At 32.7% G+C, this 17720-nt stretch overlaps 3 protein-coding genes across 3 annotated transcripts; 1 reads left to right on the plus strand and 2 right to left on the minus strand.

Annotated features, from left to right (window-relative positions):
* Positions 1 to 7538: 7538 nt before the first annotated feature.
* Positions 7539 to 9591, minus strand: LOC149478591 (protein GUCD1). The gene is made up of 5 exons (XM_089709024.1): positions 9473 to 9591; positions 8434 to 8630; positions 8250 to 8322; positions 7967 to 8154; positions 7539 to 7719 (listed from the first exon to the last, which is right to left on the minus strand). The coding sequence occupies exons 1-5, from the start codon at positions 9488 to 9490 to the stop codon at positions 7539 to 7541; spliced, it is 657 nt and encodes a 218-aa protein (XP_089565150.1). The 5' UTR covers positions 9491 to 9591.
* A 3419-nt stretch (positions 9592 to 13010) lies between these two features.
* On the minus strand, positions 13011 to 13927 carry LOC149478592 (uncharacterized). Its single transcript, XM_089708619.1, has one exon. It carries the CDS (start codon positions 13925 to 13927, stop codon positions 13223 to 13225), a length of 705 nt encoding a protein of 234 aa, XP_089564745.1. The 3' UTR covers positions 13011 to 13222.
* A 168-nt stretch (positions 13928 to 14095) lies between these two features.
* Positions 14096 to 17659, plus strand: Coq5 (ubiquinone biosynthesis protein COQ3, mitochondrial). The gene is made up of 7 exons (XM_089709018.1): positions 14096 to 14355; positions 14648 to 14797; positions 14911 to 15040; positions 15707 to 15842; positions 16203 to 16291; positions 16815 to 16926; positions 17486 to 17659. Exons 1-7 carry the CDS (start codon positions 14181 to 14183, stop codon positions 17585 to 17587), a joined length of 894 nt encoding a protein of 297 aa, XP_089565144.1. The 5' UTR covers positions 14096 to 14180; the 3' UTR covers positions 17588 to 17659.
* The last annotated feature ends 61 nt before the right edge of the window (positions 17660 to 17720 follow it).

A 17720-nucleotide genomic window follows, 5' to 3' on the forward strand; every position in this document is an offset into this window, starting at 1 on the left:
CTTCTGTGGATAAAAAATGTTTAAATGGTTTTGTGTTCTTAACTTCAGAAATTGTCAAATATATTCCTACGTCGTAAACATAATATGCTTTAAAGTTTATCTTTTAGATATCATTACATACTGTTACATACCTATACAATTACACATTATAAATACATAGGTAATATAATATTTTCAATCGACTTCAAAAAACGGTAGAGTTCTCAATTTGACTCCTTTTTTGGTTTGTTACCTCGTAACTTTCGACTGGACGACCCGATTATGATGATTCTTTAATTTTTTTATAGCAAACTCTCGCTGGTCTCATTTAAATTTTGTCCAGTTCTGACAATTTGAACACTGCTTAGTTTTTTGTTATAAAATAATAAAAGCTTTACCTTTATAATTTGTTTGTATTAAGCTTTTTTAGTATCAAAATTTCCTATCTACTTCATTATTAATATTCCATAATGATACGGCCGGGTACCTAACGCTTATTTCAAATCGATTCCAAAATAACCACATCCGAATAGAAGTAAAGATAGTGAAGTGACTATAACCGCGTTACAAATGATAACTATTGAGTGAATTAAATGTTTGTTTGCATCACACATCAGTTTGGTATTTAAAGTCATAAAATATTCTAATTATATGCGGTTAGTTGCACAATAACACTCCGATGACACAATATCTTTATTCTTTGTGTACACTAAACTACAGTACCTACCACCCTACCTATACTTCCTAAGTATGAACTTAACACAAGTACTTATTTTTGAGACTTTGGTTTGTAGGAAAAATTATTTTATAAAGCCACAAAATGTAATAAAATGCATAAAATGGAATTTGATTGTGATCTACATCTTCTGATCAACCTTTTTAAAAAATCCTATTATACAAGTCCTAACAAATGTAATGCTATTGTGATTCATATGGATGATGCACATAGGTAATTAATAATATACTAACAGTATTATTTTACTCTTTGAGAATACTTAACTATCTTATAGAAGAGAATAATTATTAACCTATGTGATAAGAACACGATTGTAAACGCGTAAAAAATAAAAATGCGGTAAAATATGCGTGTTCGTTATCCGCCTCGCTATTCGCATGAATGTAATGCGGTATGTTATAAGACAATAAACTTAAAACCATTAAAAAATTTACAATTAAAACCATTAAAAAAGTAAGCCTTTCTCATCTTCTTCAAATAAATTTACAGACAGCATAATGATAAGTAATCTTAATTCTGAATACGGTTCTTACTTCTTATATCAGTTATATCCAACGTCGCACCTAGATGTTTATCTCATTCGGATAGAGGTAACTACCTACCTACGATAGTATAAAGCTGTTGATGTTTGATTTTCCAAATTTTATAGTTAGATATTATTTCTTCAGTCCATTACTGATACATGTGTGAAATGTTTTTAGATACGTAGGTAGGTAGGTATTATTTCTATTACATAATACAACTTTGATTTTTAATATTTTAGAAGCTACATTTTAATGACTTAATGAGAAAAGCAATTCATTTTAAAAAATATGTAAGTACCTACCTAATTATGAACTTACATCAAATATTTTATTTACGTAACTAAATAGTAAATAACTATTATAAAATGAAATTTTACTTCACCACCATGTAAATATGATAAAGGTAATTGATCGAATGCCAATAACCTGTTAAGCTAATAATAATAATTTGTTTACGATAATAATTTGATAACATTCAAACGATACAAATTTCCAGTTGTATATTTTTCCATAATGGTCGCGGAAGAATTCCAACCAATACCCGCGGCCCCATCATAAGCGGCTCGACGGAACACAATTAGTCGGTAAGACTAATATTCCATTGAAAAGTTACATTTGGGGTTGCATTTTTTAGAGGACGCAATTTTATTTTTTTGATGTGTAGGGGGGTTCAGTGTGAAGCTATCACCAAGTTTGTGGGGTCGCCACCCTTGTCCCACGGCCGCCATCTTGAAAATTGCGGTTGATATGGTTTTTACGATATATCTCTTTAAATATTTATTTGATAAAAAAAATTGTTAACATTGTTTGTTGCAAATTAAATTCTCTACAACTTTGGTCCAGTAACTTTTTGTCGTAGAACTATAAATAAAAAAGTTATAAGCGAAAATGTTCAGAAATTAGAGATATTTATATTTTTCAATAAAACTTTTTTTTATCATTTTACGAAGAAATGATATCAGACCATTATTGTAGATTGTTTTTGAGGAACAACTTTTACATACAACATTTTTTCATTAAGTAAATAGCTAAGATTTTACAGCGCTCCGAAGTGAGTACTATTTTTCAGTACTCTTAACTATACAGTATACATATATTATGTGTGTACTAATAATAATTTGTCATCAGTAATTGTTTTTAATATTTTTAATAATTAATAATTAATTTTGCAATATTATTAATAATTAATTATTGACTGAACTGACTTGAAGTCTGGAAGCGCGTTGTTTTACGTCGAAAAGCAGGGCTGAAATGTTCTGCAGTGTGCTTCCATTGTTCTGGAGTCTGGGAAAAGAGCCAATAGCCATTATATGTATAGTTAGGAGTACTGAAAAATAGTACTCACTTCAGAGCGCTGTAAAACCTTAGCTATTGACGTAATGAAAAAATGTTGTATATAAAAGTTGTTCCTCGAAAAACAATCTACAAAAATGGTCTGATATCATTTCTTCGTAAAATGATAAAAAAAAGTTTTATTGAAAAATATAAAAAGCTCTAATTTCTGAACGTTTTCGCTTATAACTTTTTTATTTATAGTTCTACGACAAAAAGTTACTGGACAAAAGTTGTAGAAAATTTAATTTGCAACAAATAAAGCTAACAATTTTTTTATCAGATAAATAGTTTAAGAGATATATCGTAAAAACCATATCAACCGCTATTTTCAAGATGGCGGCCGTGGGACAAGGGTGGCAACCCCACAAACTTGGTTTTAGCTACTCACTGACCCCCCCTACACATCAAGAACATAAAATTGCGTCCTCTAAAAAATGCAAGGTTAGGCTTAAAAAATGTAACATTTCAATGGAGTATAAGAACCCGACATAAACCTCCCCTGAGTAAATATGTTCTGTGGACATAACCCACGGCTTAAAAAAAGGTATGTTAAGTATAATGGAAAAATGTAAGTATATATGAATTAATACTCACCTAGTAATCAAATATGGTGTGAGTGAAATTATTTGCTATATTTTCAGGCTAAAACATTTTAGTAAATAATTTACAGATAGGTAGGCACATATATTATTACAATTATTACAAATAATTAAAAGCATATCGTCTGTGAAAAAAATAAAAAAAAAACAACATCACTATTAATTTATTTTGCTATAAAATACCTATCGTTACATAAGTTAGGTTAGGTTTGTTACTAACGATGTACTTATTTACTTGTTTTGGGAAATGTAAATTTGAAAATAGGTAACAACCTAGGTTTATCTATTTCAAAACTGTTTTCTCTCTAAAATTTCAATCTCCATCAGATCAGTCCGTTTAGAAAAATAGAGAAATACTAACACGAAATTAGATTCAATCTAGAACCTACAAAATTTGCGGTAACTCGTAAAAAATATTACTACAATCATAAATCCATACTAATATTATAAATGCGAAAGTAACTCTGTCTGTCTGTCTGTTACTCAATCACGCCTTAACTACTGAACCAATTTGCATGAAATTTGGTATAGAGATATTTTGATACCCGAGAAAGGACATAGGATAGGTTTTATCCCGGAAATCCTACGGGAACGGGTTTTTCTTTGAAAACGCGTGCGAAGCCGCGGGCGGAAAGCTAGTCTCTTATACGTAGGTAAACATTGTTTACCTTTATGTTAATTCCATAATTCATTCATATGCAATGCATTGTTAACATTATTATTCCTAAATTGTTTACGGAAACAATACACACATATTTTATATATGTATTTATTTAAAATTTAAAACTAAATAGGCGAAATAGGAGCATAGGGCAATACAACAGAAAAAAGCGAAAGACGCAGGTTCGAATCCCGTCTCAAGAATTGTTTCTATTCTATAAAAAATTTAATTTCAATATTTCATTATTTTGAGTGCTCTTAGCTCTAAAACTAAATATCAAAAAGGCAATACTTATGTACTTACATTAGAGTAGGCAAAGAACTAACAGAAGAGTTTGCGGTTTTTACCGGATTAAAACAAGGCGATTCTCTGTCGCCTGTGCTATTCAATTTGGTACTGGAATACATCCTGCGGAAAATGCTTGCATTGGACTGCGGAGTGCTACTAAATGGAAAGCATAGGGTAATTGGATATGCAGACGACCTCGCATTGCTTGGTGAAAACCGTGACGAAGTTAGCAAAGCCGCTGAGATCTTGAAAGAAGAAGCAGAAAAAGTCGGACTAAAAATAAATGTCAAAAAAACGGAATATCTCCACATGAAGCGCTATAGGGACACACGAACTCAGCGCCAAAACCTACAGGTTGGAGATACAACGTACACGGGAGTAGCTAGCTTCAGATATCTGGGTTGCACGATAACTGATACACACACCAGAGAGGAAGAAATTAAAATCCGCATCCAAAATACCCTCAAGTGTGGTGCAGCATTGCATAAAGTGCTCGTGTCCAGGCTTTTAAGTAAAAAAACCAAACTGCGGATATACAAGACGGTTATAAGACCAATACTTACATATGGTTGTGAAGCCTGGACCCTAACCCAGAACGAAGAGCGTAACCTTTTAGTTACCGAACGAAAGCTTCTTAGGAAGATCTTTGGTCCTATCCAACAAGAGGATGGAAGCTGGAAAGTCCGTAAGAATGCCGATTTAGAAAAACTCATGGCCGAGCCAAATATACTTGGGGAAATAAAATCACGACGCCTGCGTTGGCTTGGGCATGTAGAGCGAATGGGTGAGGAGCGAGGTCTGAAGAGAGCATACTTGGGTCGTCCGTCGGGCCGACGGCCAGTTGGTCGACCCGTTATCGCTGGCGCGATCAAGTGGAGAGGGACCTGAGTAAGCTCCAAGCCAATGACAATTGGCAAGAGACCGCTCAGGACCGGGGAAGGTGGAGAGTTCTCGTCTCGGAGGCCAAGACCCACTTCGGGGTTTCAGCGCCACAGGAGTAAGAGTAAGTAAGTATGTACTTACATTGATTTTTTGATTGTACCTATATTTATACCTAGTTACCTAAGTATCTGTGTATATTAGTGAATAATTATTGTTAATACTTACATATCTCGAATTGATACAATAAAATGCGTGTTTCACAATACAATAGCTCACAACACACTAAATTTACCTGAAGATAAGATATCTTGATATAAATTTATGTCGTCAAAATATTTGACGACCAACGTAAACTATGTCTCTTGTGTAAAGTACATGCGTAGGTACAAATAGCTATTAGATGATTCTAATCACAAATGAATGGAGTTTATTAAATATAGTATAAATTTAAATACGCGCATCTTACTCTAGACTCTAGTATAATTTGACAAAGTTGAAATACTATAAGTGCTTCGCCCAGGCTTCGTACGTTGGAATAGAATAGTGGGGACTGGGGAGTATACCCACAGCTACGCAATCTGTTTTATTTATACATAGATAGATACCTATATACACATCTAATCACGGTTTTTATTTTTATTAAATACCTACGATTTAAAAAAAAGTTGTGTGTTTCAGTAGATACTTAATCTAAGGCGCTATTTCCGTTTAGACCTAAAGTCCTGCAAATAAAAAAACATCATGTTTATCATCCTACCTAAGAAACAAACAATTTGTTTAATTTTCATGTATAATTACTAATATTTCAGCAACAATTATTATTACAAACATATACAGTACCCACACATCTTTATATCAAATTTTTAGGTGATCTGAGTCGGCGTATACCTACTTACATCATTTACAAAATAGCTTACCTATTTCATAAAGGGATAACGTACTTCTTACCAATATTAAGTATAAGTGCGAAAGTTTGTGAGGATGGACGTATGTATGTTTGACAGGTACTCTTTCACGGCATAACGACTGAACGGATTTTGATAATAGCTGTTGGCAGTGATATACCCACAGTATTACTTTACTCTATGGTGATATAGAAGTATAAGAGGGAACAAGTTCGCTCTGCATATAAATCCAGACAAATTAAGCTACATAATATTATTATAGGTAGATGGGTACTTTCAATAATTTTTTGCTATTTCTTAAAAAAAATCTATAACTAAGTACTTAATATTATAAAGCTGAAGAGTTTGTTTGTTTGTTTGAACGCGCTAACTATTACTGGTCCGATTTAATAATTTTTTTCGGTGTTAGATAGCCCGATTTATCGAGGAAGGCTATAGCTATAATATATCATCACGCTAACTCACGTCACGTTAACTTATACAATAATAAAAAGGTAAATATTAACTGTTTAACACTGCCTAATACACCTCTAGGTCATATTGTCTAGGTATAGCTCCGATATTAGGTAGGTAGTAAGTACCTAGAACTGTGCTAGAACGAACCCTTGGCGATCTGTATACCTACGTAAATACTAAAAAGATGGCTTGAAATTCATTAAAAGCGGACCATTTCACGTGAATGAATTCGGTTTAATTTTATCTCAGGAATGGCTAATAATAAGTACCTACCTAACTAGTCATAGGTATATAATTTTAATAATTATTAAGTTCTTATGTTATTATTATACATAGTATATATCCGAAATTCTTGTAGAAATCGCGATTACAGTAAGAGCAAAGCAATGGTTCATTATATGATTTTTGTAAAAACAACTTGATACTTGATAATAATAATTGTGACCCGGGTCAATGACATTTAATTTAAATTAGAAAAAAATCAAAGTAACGCTATACAGGGACTCCCCTACCATAAATACGGAAAGTCCTGCCAACAAATTTAGATATCTATGGTACATTTTGTATTAAACAAGTAGTATTTTATTTAATGGTTCAATTGAAAACGCGTTCAAGTTTTTTTATAAGTTTATTGAATGTATTAATATATTAACGTAAACAGGTAATACATAAAAAAACCGATAAGTTTAGGTACTTATCGGTTTTTTATGTTACGTTTTTTTATGTTATGTTACCTACCGTAAATTAAACAATTATTTTTTTGGTGTTAGCAATAAAATCATTAAATTGATGCAATATTATCTCAGCAGTGTTTCAAATAATCCTATAACTACTTGCATGGTGTGAAAAATCCTTCCATAGAAAGACTACACTAAACGATAACCAATCACGACGATAAAAAAAATATAAAATCTGACCGTTACAATTGCGATCGTCAGTCATCTTTTATACGCACTATTTCTAACAGAACCATCTGAAGCCCGACAACTCCTGCTGTTGAGTACAAAATAAGTCATGTACACTGTTCAGAAATTAGGAACTATTGACTAATTTTGATTTCAAGTTCCTTTACACTTACTTCAGTAAGTTGGCGGTAAACATGGGCTGTATACACTTACAGTACAATTCTTCATTAATACTACACACATACACCTATTTAAACAGTTTATTTCTTCATGCGATATAAACAAGTATAACATCAAAGTCAGTGAGCGTCGTCCGCGCCATTTGCAGTCGATGCATGGCAACACTACAGAGCGGGTGAACACGCGCGGGGTCGCGGTACAACACTCTGTTGCCAGACACGCCTGTCAGACAAATGTAGTGCCCTCTGTACGAACCGCCGAACATTAGCCTGGAAATTATGGTATTTTCTTTGATTTAAACCCATGCATTGTTATAAATTTTTAAAGTTTGTTTGAAAATCAGAAGGCTGATCACCTACTTGTCCCTAAAGAAAATCGATCAGTGAAACAGATGCACATTATGCTATGATTAATTAAGTATTTTTACTTATGCATATTTGCGTTGAGGATGCTTAATAGTTTTTTTTGTTAAACATATATTTATTATAGGTATTTAGTCATTAAAAATGATGTTACCTTAATTCAGAGGAAAGCGTGTGACTTTTGCAGACGTTACATGTAAGCAAACCTATGTCAACAAGCAAAATTGCTGGACCGAAATTGATGACATGATGCGCTATTTCCTGCATCGATAGCACTTTCTGTTTTAGTCTTAAGCCATTTTTTACAGCATTCGTAAATTTTTTGCGCACTCGATTTACTACCTGACAAAAGACATTATATAAGAGAGACATACAAAAGTCATACATAGACAAACTGTATTTTTCTACGATCACAAAAAAACTATGTACTTATATACCTCTGTGTGAATCTTTTTATAATTGGGATTTACATCGCATCGGGCAGTGTATGTACAATGATTTATATCGAATCTGTAAGATTATAGAAAAAAAACGATATGGTTTAGAATTTAGATAACATATTATATCATTTAAAATAAATGGAAACAAGGTTTAATAAGTGGTCGATCATAAATCTCATACCGTTTTAACAAATAACAGAGATCTATAGTCCAAGTGCATCTACCAATGCCTTCTTCTCGTAGTATCCTATAAAAATTGTCCTTAAAATACTGGCGTTGTTTTTCTCGTAACACCATCAGTACACAAGCGATACCACAATCCCAGGAGAAGCGTTGACGAATTTGTGGTATGTTGTGTTCGATGTGTAATATTGGTGGCTAAAATAAATTATACAAATAATTATTGAAGTGTTTGTAGTGGTCAAATAAAGTGTTTGTACAAGAGCACACTCTATATAATATGATAACCACTCAAGTGCTGAACGACCGGGAGCCGGTCGATCCACATTCAGGGGCTTGTGCGTTGCGACCGGCTCCCGGTCGATCAACAGTCGTGGGTTTTGCGTTCGCTTTATAAAACGGTCTAATAACCTTCCTCTTTCTAACTTATATGACATGTTAAGGAAAGAACAGGCTAGCTATAAATCAAGATAACAACATAACCACATGATTTAAGTGGCCCACTTTTCATGACACATTGAGTAGGTAGTTTTTTGTACAAAAAAATAAACAAGGAATGTGTAAAAAAATGTATGAGAGGGTATGATGTTTTTATTTTCTCGTAAGAAGAGTGTAACAAAGGATCAATAAATATTAAAATCTCACTGAACAGCTGTTTTAATTTTTTATTAGCAGACAAAATGTAACAAAAATTACAAGGGTACATTTGCTTTGACTCAAGTTGTTTTTATTTATTTAAATGTTACCATGTTTTGACAAGGCATAGACTATTTTATTATCTATGAATATACATATATACTTGCAAATGTGCTATTGATAAAGGAATCTGAGATAATCGACTTTAAAAAAATATTGGACCGCCAAAAACCCCAACTGCGGCGGCACCGGGAGCCGGTTTCGCACAAGACCCGATTTTTGCAAAATGGCTCCCGCACTTGAGTGGCTAAGATACATTTCATGAAATTCATTTATCACAAAAAGCTGCCGGTATCTAGGTAATTAGTGAAGGTGCATTCTTATATTATTGTAAAGTAACTTACTTCTGTTTCTGAGATCATTTTGAATATTGACTTTTTATAAACCTTATAAACACAAAGAAAAAATACAGAAAACTGGACTCGAATATTGTTATTAATCCAGAGTTATTGACCGCATCAATAAAATATTTTGTTATTATCGCTTATCAGTTATCAGTATTAGTCACATATAGCTTAGGCGTCATATCAATATATTTATCTATTTATAGTAGTCAGATAAAGTTACATATTCAACATACTTAATGAAAAACTTATGAAAAAGATCTTTTCAAGAAACCAATTATGAGAAAATCATTGAAAAATCATTCAAATGCCTACTTTACTGTTCTGTGAATGCAACGGAAGTTGAATTTTTATTGTATTAATTATGACTTATTAATAGCCTGTGATAATAGGTATATGTTTTTACTTTTTGAAATGAGCAAGAAGCATAGATTTAGGAAATGAGAGATCGTACTATTATACACAGTCGTAGTCTTGGTCGTAGTAGATCTGTTCTTCTTCTTCTTTTTCAAATGGTAACTCCCGATCCCAGTGAGGACGGATTCTGCCAATGTCAAGTTTTTGAAATGAAATGAAATGAAATGAAATGAAATGAAATGAAATGAAATGAAATGATTTATTTGTATGAATTGTGGTTACAAAGCAAAGTTATAATAAATTTCACGTCCGCACAATTCGCCAACAATTGGCATACAAATATTTAAATTTTATAATTTAAACTAATTCACGTGAGTTATTATTTAAGCAATATATTATTTACATTAGTTCATTTTACATTATAAATTATAATATTGTAGCAATATGACAATTTGATTATTCCATTCTATTACATTATAATTGATTTCTTACGTCAATTTTGTCAAGCTAGGTTAACATTTTTATTGTTTCGGTAATTATAATCTAAAAAATTCGTTTAAGGAATATAAACAGTGATTAATAAGCCACGCTTTTAATTTTTTGTGCATTAAATTTTTTGGTAGTTCCCTTATATGTTTTGGTATATGGTTAAAAATCTTTACACACATTACACTTGCATTCTTTTGGTAGAGTGCTGAACGGCAGTTAGGCATCATTAAACGTGTGGGATCTCTTAGTCCCAGTATAGAGTGGTCTTTCATGCTTTTAAAAAGTTCACTATGTTTTTTGACAAATATACAAATTTCCAAAACGTATAATCCCGTGAGTGTTAAAAGATGGTGCTTTTTGAATAATGGTCGACAAGATTCTAAGGGACCAATATTGCACATAGCCCTTATGCACCTCTTCTGTGCCAAGAATACATTTGTCACGTCCGTCGAGTTGCCCCAGAATATAATTCCATACCGTATCACAGATGTAACGTATCCGTAATATGCGGTAAGCGCAGCATTAAAGGACACTGTTTTTCGTAGTCTTCTTAATGCGTAGACGAACTTATTTATTTTTCCGGTAATCATGTCACAATGTGCTTTCCAGTTGCAATTTTGATCTACATTTAACCCTAGGAACTTTATGTAATGTGTTTGTTCGATAGTATGGAATTTGTCCGTTACATTAAGAGGTGTATGTCGAGCTTTATAATTTGAAAATTGAATAAATTTTGTTTTAGTCATATTAGCCGATAGATTATTATCATTAAACCATGTCAATACTAATTCTAAATTTTTATTAATTGTCATGTTATAATTTATCTCTTTGTGATCGTCAGAATAAATTATTGAAATGTCATCTGCAAACAATATACACTTTTGGTCCATAATGTCAGGTAGGTCATTTATGTAAATTAAAAATAATAAAGGCCCCAATATGCTGCCCTGTGGCACACCGAAACTATTAGGTAAATAGGGGGACTTGTATGTAGTGAACTCTAGCTTGGTATTTATTTTATTTATTTCAACACTCTGTTGTCTCTGAAACAAATAATCATGAATCCATTCAAGAGCAGGACCTCTAATGCCATACTTCTCACATTTATATATAAGTAGTTTGTGGTCCACAAAGTCAAAAGCTTTTGACATGTCAAAGAAGATTGATGCAACAGGAATTTTATTATTAATGCATCTCGTTACTTCCTCAATTAAATAGAACGTAGCCAATGCAGTAGATTTATTTGCTTGAAACCCTGTTTGTTCTTTTTTAATTATACTATATTTGTTTAAAAAATTTATGAGTCTGGCACTCATAGCTTTTTCCAGAATTTTTGAAAAAATGGATATAAGTGTAATCGGGCGGTAATTTTTTATATCCGTTTTGCTGCCTTTTTTGTAGAATGGCTTAACAATAGATACTTTCAGGTTTTCAGGGAAGACGCCTTGCGAGAATGATTTATTAATTAAATTAGCCAATACATAAGAAATGCTGTGTTTACATTCTTTAAGTATGCTTGTATCTATTGAGTCATAACCTACAGCCTTTGTATTCCTAAGAGAATTTATTATTTTAATAATCTCTTGTTCTGTGCATGGTGAGAGAAATATGCTGCTATTTATTGAATTTATTTTATATTTGTAATTACTTGATTGATGAATGGAATTAGTTATTTTACTTGAATTAAATATGTCAAATTAGTAAAGAAATTATTAAATGTCATAGCAATTTCTAATGGATCTGTTATATCAACGTCATTGTGTGAGATTAGGTCAATACAGTTGCTATCAGACATATTATGCGTCCCTCTGTTCTTTATCAAGTCCCATGTAGCTTTTGTTTTGTTTTTGGAATTTAATATTAATCTATTATTTACTATTCTTTTTGAGCAGTCTATACAAGATCGGAGTATCTTATTGTATTTTTGAAATTCTAACTTTTTTTGAAAAGACTTTGATTTATAATGAATAAATCTTAGTTGTCTTTTCCTTGCACATGCTATTCTAATGCCTTTTGATATCCATTTCATGTGACTGAGAGTATTCGATATCTTTTTTCTGTACAAAGGGAAACATAAATTATACAGTAGGCAGAAAAACTCATGAAATATTTTGAAAGCTACGTTAGCATTTACTTCATTTAAAACATCGATCGGTCCAATAAATAGAATTTAAATGCATGTCAAATTTCCTTATATTCTCCTGGCAATAATCTCTTCGTGTTACGAACCAATACGATGGTTTAGGGCTAGCTTGCTTTGGAAGATTTACTAGTTGACATGTTTCATGATCTGAGAGAAATACTTTCAGTACCTTACCTTCTACTCGCGGTATATTTGTTGCTATTATATCTAGACATGCCAGTTTACGAGTGGGTTGATTAATAATTATATTAATGTTGAAATTTTTAAGTAAGTTTTTAAACCATTTTGAAGACTGATTTTCTTTCATTATGTCAATATTAAAGTCTCCAGCCAATATGATATTTTTATTTTTGTTTGCGGTTAATTTATGGAGGAAAAGTTCAAATTTTTCGAAAAATTTTGATATGTTTGAGTTAGGTGTTCTATATATACAAACCACAAAGCAATTCATGCTTCGTATCTCAACAGCACAACATTCAAATATTTTTTCTACTGTATATTCGACACAGTAGTCAATAGTCTTGCAATCAAGGGACTTGTCTACTAAAATATAACAACCTCCACGCCTTTCTTGTGATCTACAGAAAGATGAAGCAAGATAAAAATTTCCTAGAATGAGATTGCATTCCTCTCCTTTTTTGATAAAAGTTTCGGTAAGACACAATATACTAATGTTTTCTTCAATTTCTGCCAAGCACAACTCAAGCCACTCTATTTTATTCAGTATGCCTGCAATGTTTTGGTGCAAAAGATATTTACCATCATATACTTTTTGCTCGAAAAAACCCAGTCTCTTTAACATAATTTTCTGCGTCAATGGTTTGCGTAGCTTTATCGCTAGTATTATTAACATATGGTAACGAATTGTCAGCTTGGGTAGATGTATCTTTAAAATATTTATTTTTTAAGTTGGTAACTGTACTATTGAATTGAATTTTATTAGTTGATTTTAATTTTTTTAACCAGTCTTTACAAACCAAAAATTCGTTACTGTAATGTTGGAATTCTAGTTCTGTATTAATTTTATAACAAATTCTATTAAGGTAATTACTATGAGAGTTACAATAATTGTCATTAAAGTTCAAGAATTTGCAGTTCGGGTATTTTAAACATATTTGTCTTAAATAATTGTTAATAAGATTTTCATTTAAATATCTGTTTTTAACAACATTAAGTATAATTACACTAGTGTCCTTTAAATATCGGAGTATAGCCGCAGTTTCGGCCATAAAGTGGAAAGGGTTCTCGTCGTGTTCTCCTAAACTTAAAATAAATTTATCCGTCGGTCTTGTTTTTATATTGTAACATGGTGCTGTTATGTTTTCCGTGTGGGCAAAAGGTTTAGTCATCGATGAAATTTCATATTTTGCTGTTAAGTTAAATGTGGAACGGTGAAGTCGAACAGCCATGCCTACACATTCTTGGCCGCCGAAAATAAAAAGACGTTCTTTAGATTTATTTTCCATTATTCTATTGTTAGTGCTCGTATAAGTTTTGAACGGATGGTCAGTTTAAGTAAGGTTTAAGTTAATGCTCATGTTAAGCGTGCTCCGTAGTAGATCTGTGGTACAATATAATTAATATGACACTTATCTGACATATTATGACTTTGACATTAGGGTTACGTCAATTGGTATCAGCTGTTTTTTAAATTTATATTTTATAAACCATAAATCGAAAAACCTCGAAAAACATATTTTAATTAATTTTTGCACAAATATGGCTCTTAGGAGGGTTTTTGTTAAAATAGGAAATATTCAACGGTCGACTTGTAGGAGTTTTTGTACAAGCCAAACGCTTTGTACTCAGACTGCTCCAAAAGAAGACCAACATGAGAAAAAACAAACACATTTCGGTTTTGAAACTATTGATGAGGAAGAAAAAACAAAGAAAGGTATTGATTTGTGCCTTCTATAATAGCCATTCAAGTTTTTAATCTATAAATAAAGATTTAATTCAGAATTCTTAAAATTTCCTAAGTGTTAGGTTAGTTCTTATTCGAAAATATTATGAAATACATTATTATGTCTAAGATATTACTTGATACTGCTATTATAGGGTCTTGCACAAATATTGGAATGAGTAATTTGTGCAATAGGGCCTCTTCTCTACAGCAAAAAAAATCCTACATAATTTTAAAACAAATTTATACTTTAAATAACCTAAAGAAATAATTTTCGTTTCAGTTCACCAAGTATTCGAGACAGTAGCCGACAAGTATGATCTGATGAACGATGTGATGTCCCTGGGAATCCACCGAGTATGGAAAGATATCTTTATGCAGAGATTGGCACCCACCCCAGGAACTAAGCTACTTGATATGGCAGGCGGCACAGGTTATTGTCTTCATAAAATACCATACGTACCAACATATACCATACGTACCATACCAACTCGTCAAATCTACTTCTTAGTTATTCTATCTTATATTTTTTCTTATATGTTACAGGTGACATATCATTCAGATACATAAATTACTTAAGGAATCTAGGTCCACATGCAGCAGACAAGCAGAGCAGCGTCACAGTTAGTGATATCAACCAGGCCATGTTAGATGTGGGGAAAGTCAGAGCGGAGAGGTAACTTTAGTTTCATTATCTATACTAATATTATAAAGCTGAAGAGTTTGTTTGTTTGAATGCGCTAATCTCGGTAACTACTGGTACGATTTGAAAAATTCTTTCGGTGTTAGATAGAGCATTTATCAAGAAAGTCTATATTATATCATCTCACTAAGACTAACAGGAGTGGAGCACTGCGGGTAAAACCACAGAGCACAGCTAGTCATATTATAAATGGAGACTACAGTTAATGTTAATTTAACATGGGGTTTCACTTGTGTGGTAAAAAGTAGCTTATGTTCTAATCACTGTTATAGATAGAATCAACAGTTTTTGAATGAAAGAGAAATTAACACCTATTTCCATTCTCATAAACTTTGTCGTTTTTAATATTAGTGAGCTCAAATGCTTTATAAATATAAATTTATGTCCCTTAGAGGCTTAGACACATAAAAACTGAAAGAATAGAATTAATTAGATCGCTCTGGCGGGTCACGGGTGGCCGAGTTGGTCAGGCATCCGCCCCAGAATGGCGCGAAAGGATGCGGGTTCGTGTCCCGCCTCGTTATCGAATTTTGTCTATTCTTTATAAATTTACATTATTTTGTTTCACAGGGATGAAATGCACACCAAATAGATCCTTCACATTGAATTTAATTAACATCTCAATATCATAATCCCCAGACAGGGCTACGCCAACGACCCACTTGTGTCTGTGGACTGGCTGTGCGCAGACGCAGAACAGCTGCCGCTACCAGACGAGTGTTACACTGCTTACACTATCGCGTTTGGTATAAGGAATTGCACTCATGTGGATAAGGTACATTTTATTGTATCTAGAGACTAACATACACTACTTACTGATACCTGCAGCTTGCTTGGAGAGAATTGAATACAATTTATATCAAAATAGATCTTACCATACCAGTCCAAATCTGATCTAAAATAGCTCTATGACGACGTAAATGACACATTTTCGCATTTAACAAGAACTTTTATACTGTTATCTGATAATAATTGAAAAAAGCATCTTGCGTTTTTAGCTTACCATTTAAAGAGTATTCATAATGTTATTGTTGACTATATGTATCTTTATTATTCTCAAATCCCAAAAAAAGACAAATCTTTCATACATACATGAAAAAAGAAACAAATAAGTAACATTGTTTTTTAATGGCAGGTGCTAGAAGAAGCGTACCGCGTGCTGCAGCCGGGCGGCCGCTTCCTGTGTCTTGAGTTCAGTCAGCTGCACAACGCACAGTTGCAGTGGTCAATATATTATATTTATTATAAAAAAAAATTGGTTGTTTGTAAAGTAGGTTTACGATCGAGATGTTTACGTGATAACGTCTTATTGGTGGCAGCGCTCGAGATGAGATGGGAGATCGGTCCGTCTCTCTCTCGTTATACCTGCGATCGCGCTCGTGAGGTTTTGGTGTGACACAAGTTTCTGAACATGTCACCCGATTAAAACGATTTTAAAAACGTTATCACGTTAAAATGTATAGAAACTACACAGAATATAGACCACATAGGGGTAAAAAGTAGTCTATATTTTACCCTGATCATCCGTTGACCATATGATTAAAATTATTACAGCCTTTTCTGATTCTGATATTATCTCAGATAGACTTTTTGTTATCGTTTGTTTATCATCAGTTATTGTTATACAGATTTATCACAATTCGAAAAAACAAAAAAAAATATTATTGAAGTTATACAATTTCATTGATCGTTCTCAATAAAATCAAAGTATTTGTCATACTAATTGCGTTTTAAATTATATTTGCAGGATGTACGACCAATACTCGTTCCAAGTAATCCCGGTGTTAGGCCAGCTGGTGGCGGGCCAGTGGAAGCCCTATCAGTACCTCGTTGAGAGCATCCGGCAGTTCCCTGACCAGGTTAGTGGCTCTACAATTTAAAATAACTCCCGATTTACATGTAAATATATCCTGAAATATGAATAATTGAAATTGTAGATACAAAAATGTAATATAAAAATATTATGTAAGTGATGGCATTAGAACAGCCTTCTACACTTACCAGTTACCACATGCTTTCTTATTCTTATTATTTTAGTTGTACTTGTAATCTACGTTTAGGCTGGTTGCAGAGCTTGACCGACCATCAGTGCGTACGTCAGTCGCGCTTGTCATATGTATGGAAATTCATAAAACCCTTCATAGCTAGACCGACCATACGCACGCGTATTGTCATGCGCATTAGTGTCATAGTCATACAATTGTTGATGCGTATCGTCAGGACCGACGGTACGCACTGACGGTCGGTCAAGCTCTGCAACCAGCCTTAGACTTTGTATTTATACAACCACCTTTTGTAAAAATATAATTTTGACTGCTTCAATTTCTTTTGAAATTAGAACTCGATTCATTACCAATACAGTATACATTTAATTATTTTGTCGTAACATAAATAATGTTTTTAACGTATTTATTTCAGGAATCCTTCAAATCAATGATCGAGGACGCAGGCTTCAGACACGTCACGTACGAAAATTTAACATTTGGCGTGTGCTCCATACATTCAGGGTTTAAAATATGAATATTAAATAGATAGTAATTGTTAGGTGTACTTGTTAATTTATGTAGGTAATACTTATTAAATAAAGTTTTTAATGAATAAGTTGTTTTATTTAGAAAAATTCTTTACAATTTAAATCAGTATTGTTAAAACT

Source organism: Colias philodice, chromosome 21, assembly GCF_061535455.1.
Source record: "Colias philodice isolate Cphi_HAF_F1 chromosome 21, ilColPhil1 Martin Lab GWU primary, whole genome shotgun sequence".
Taxonomy (NCBI): domain Eukaryota; kingdom Metazoa; phylum Arthropoda; class Insecta; order Lepidoptera; family Pieridae; genus Colias; species Colias philodice.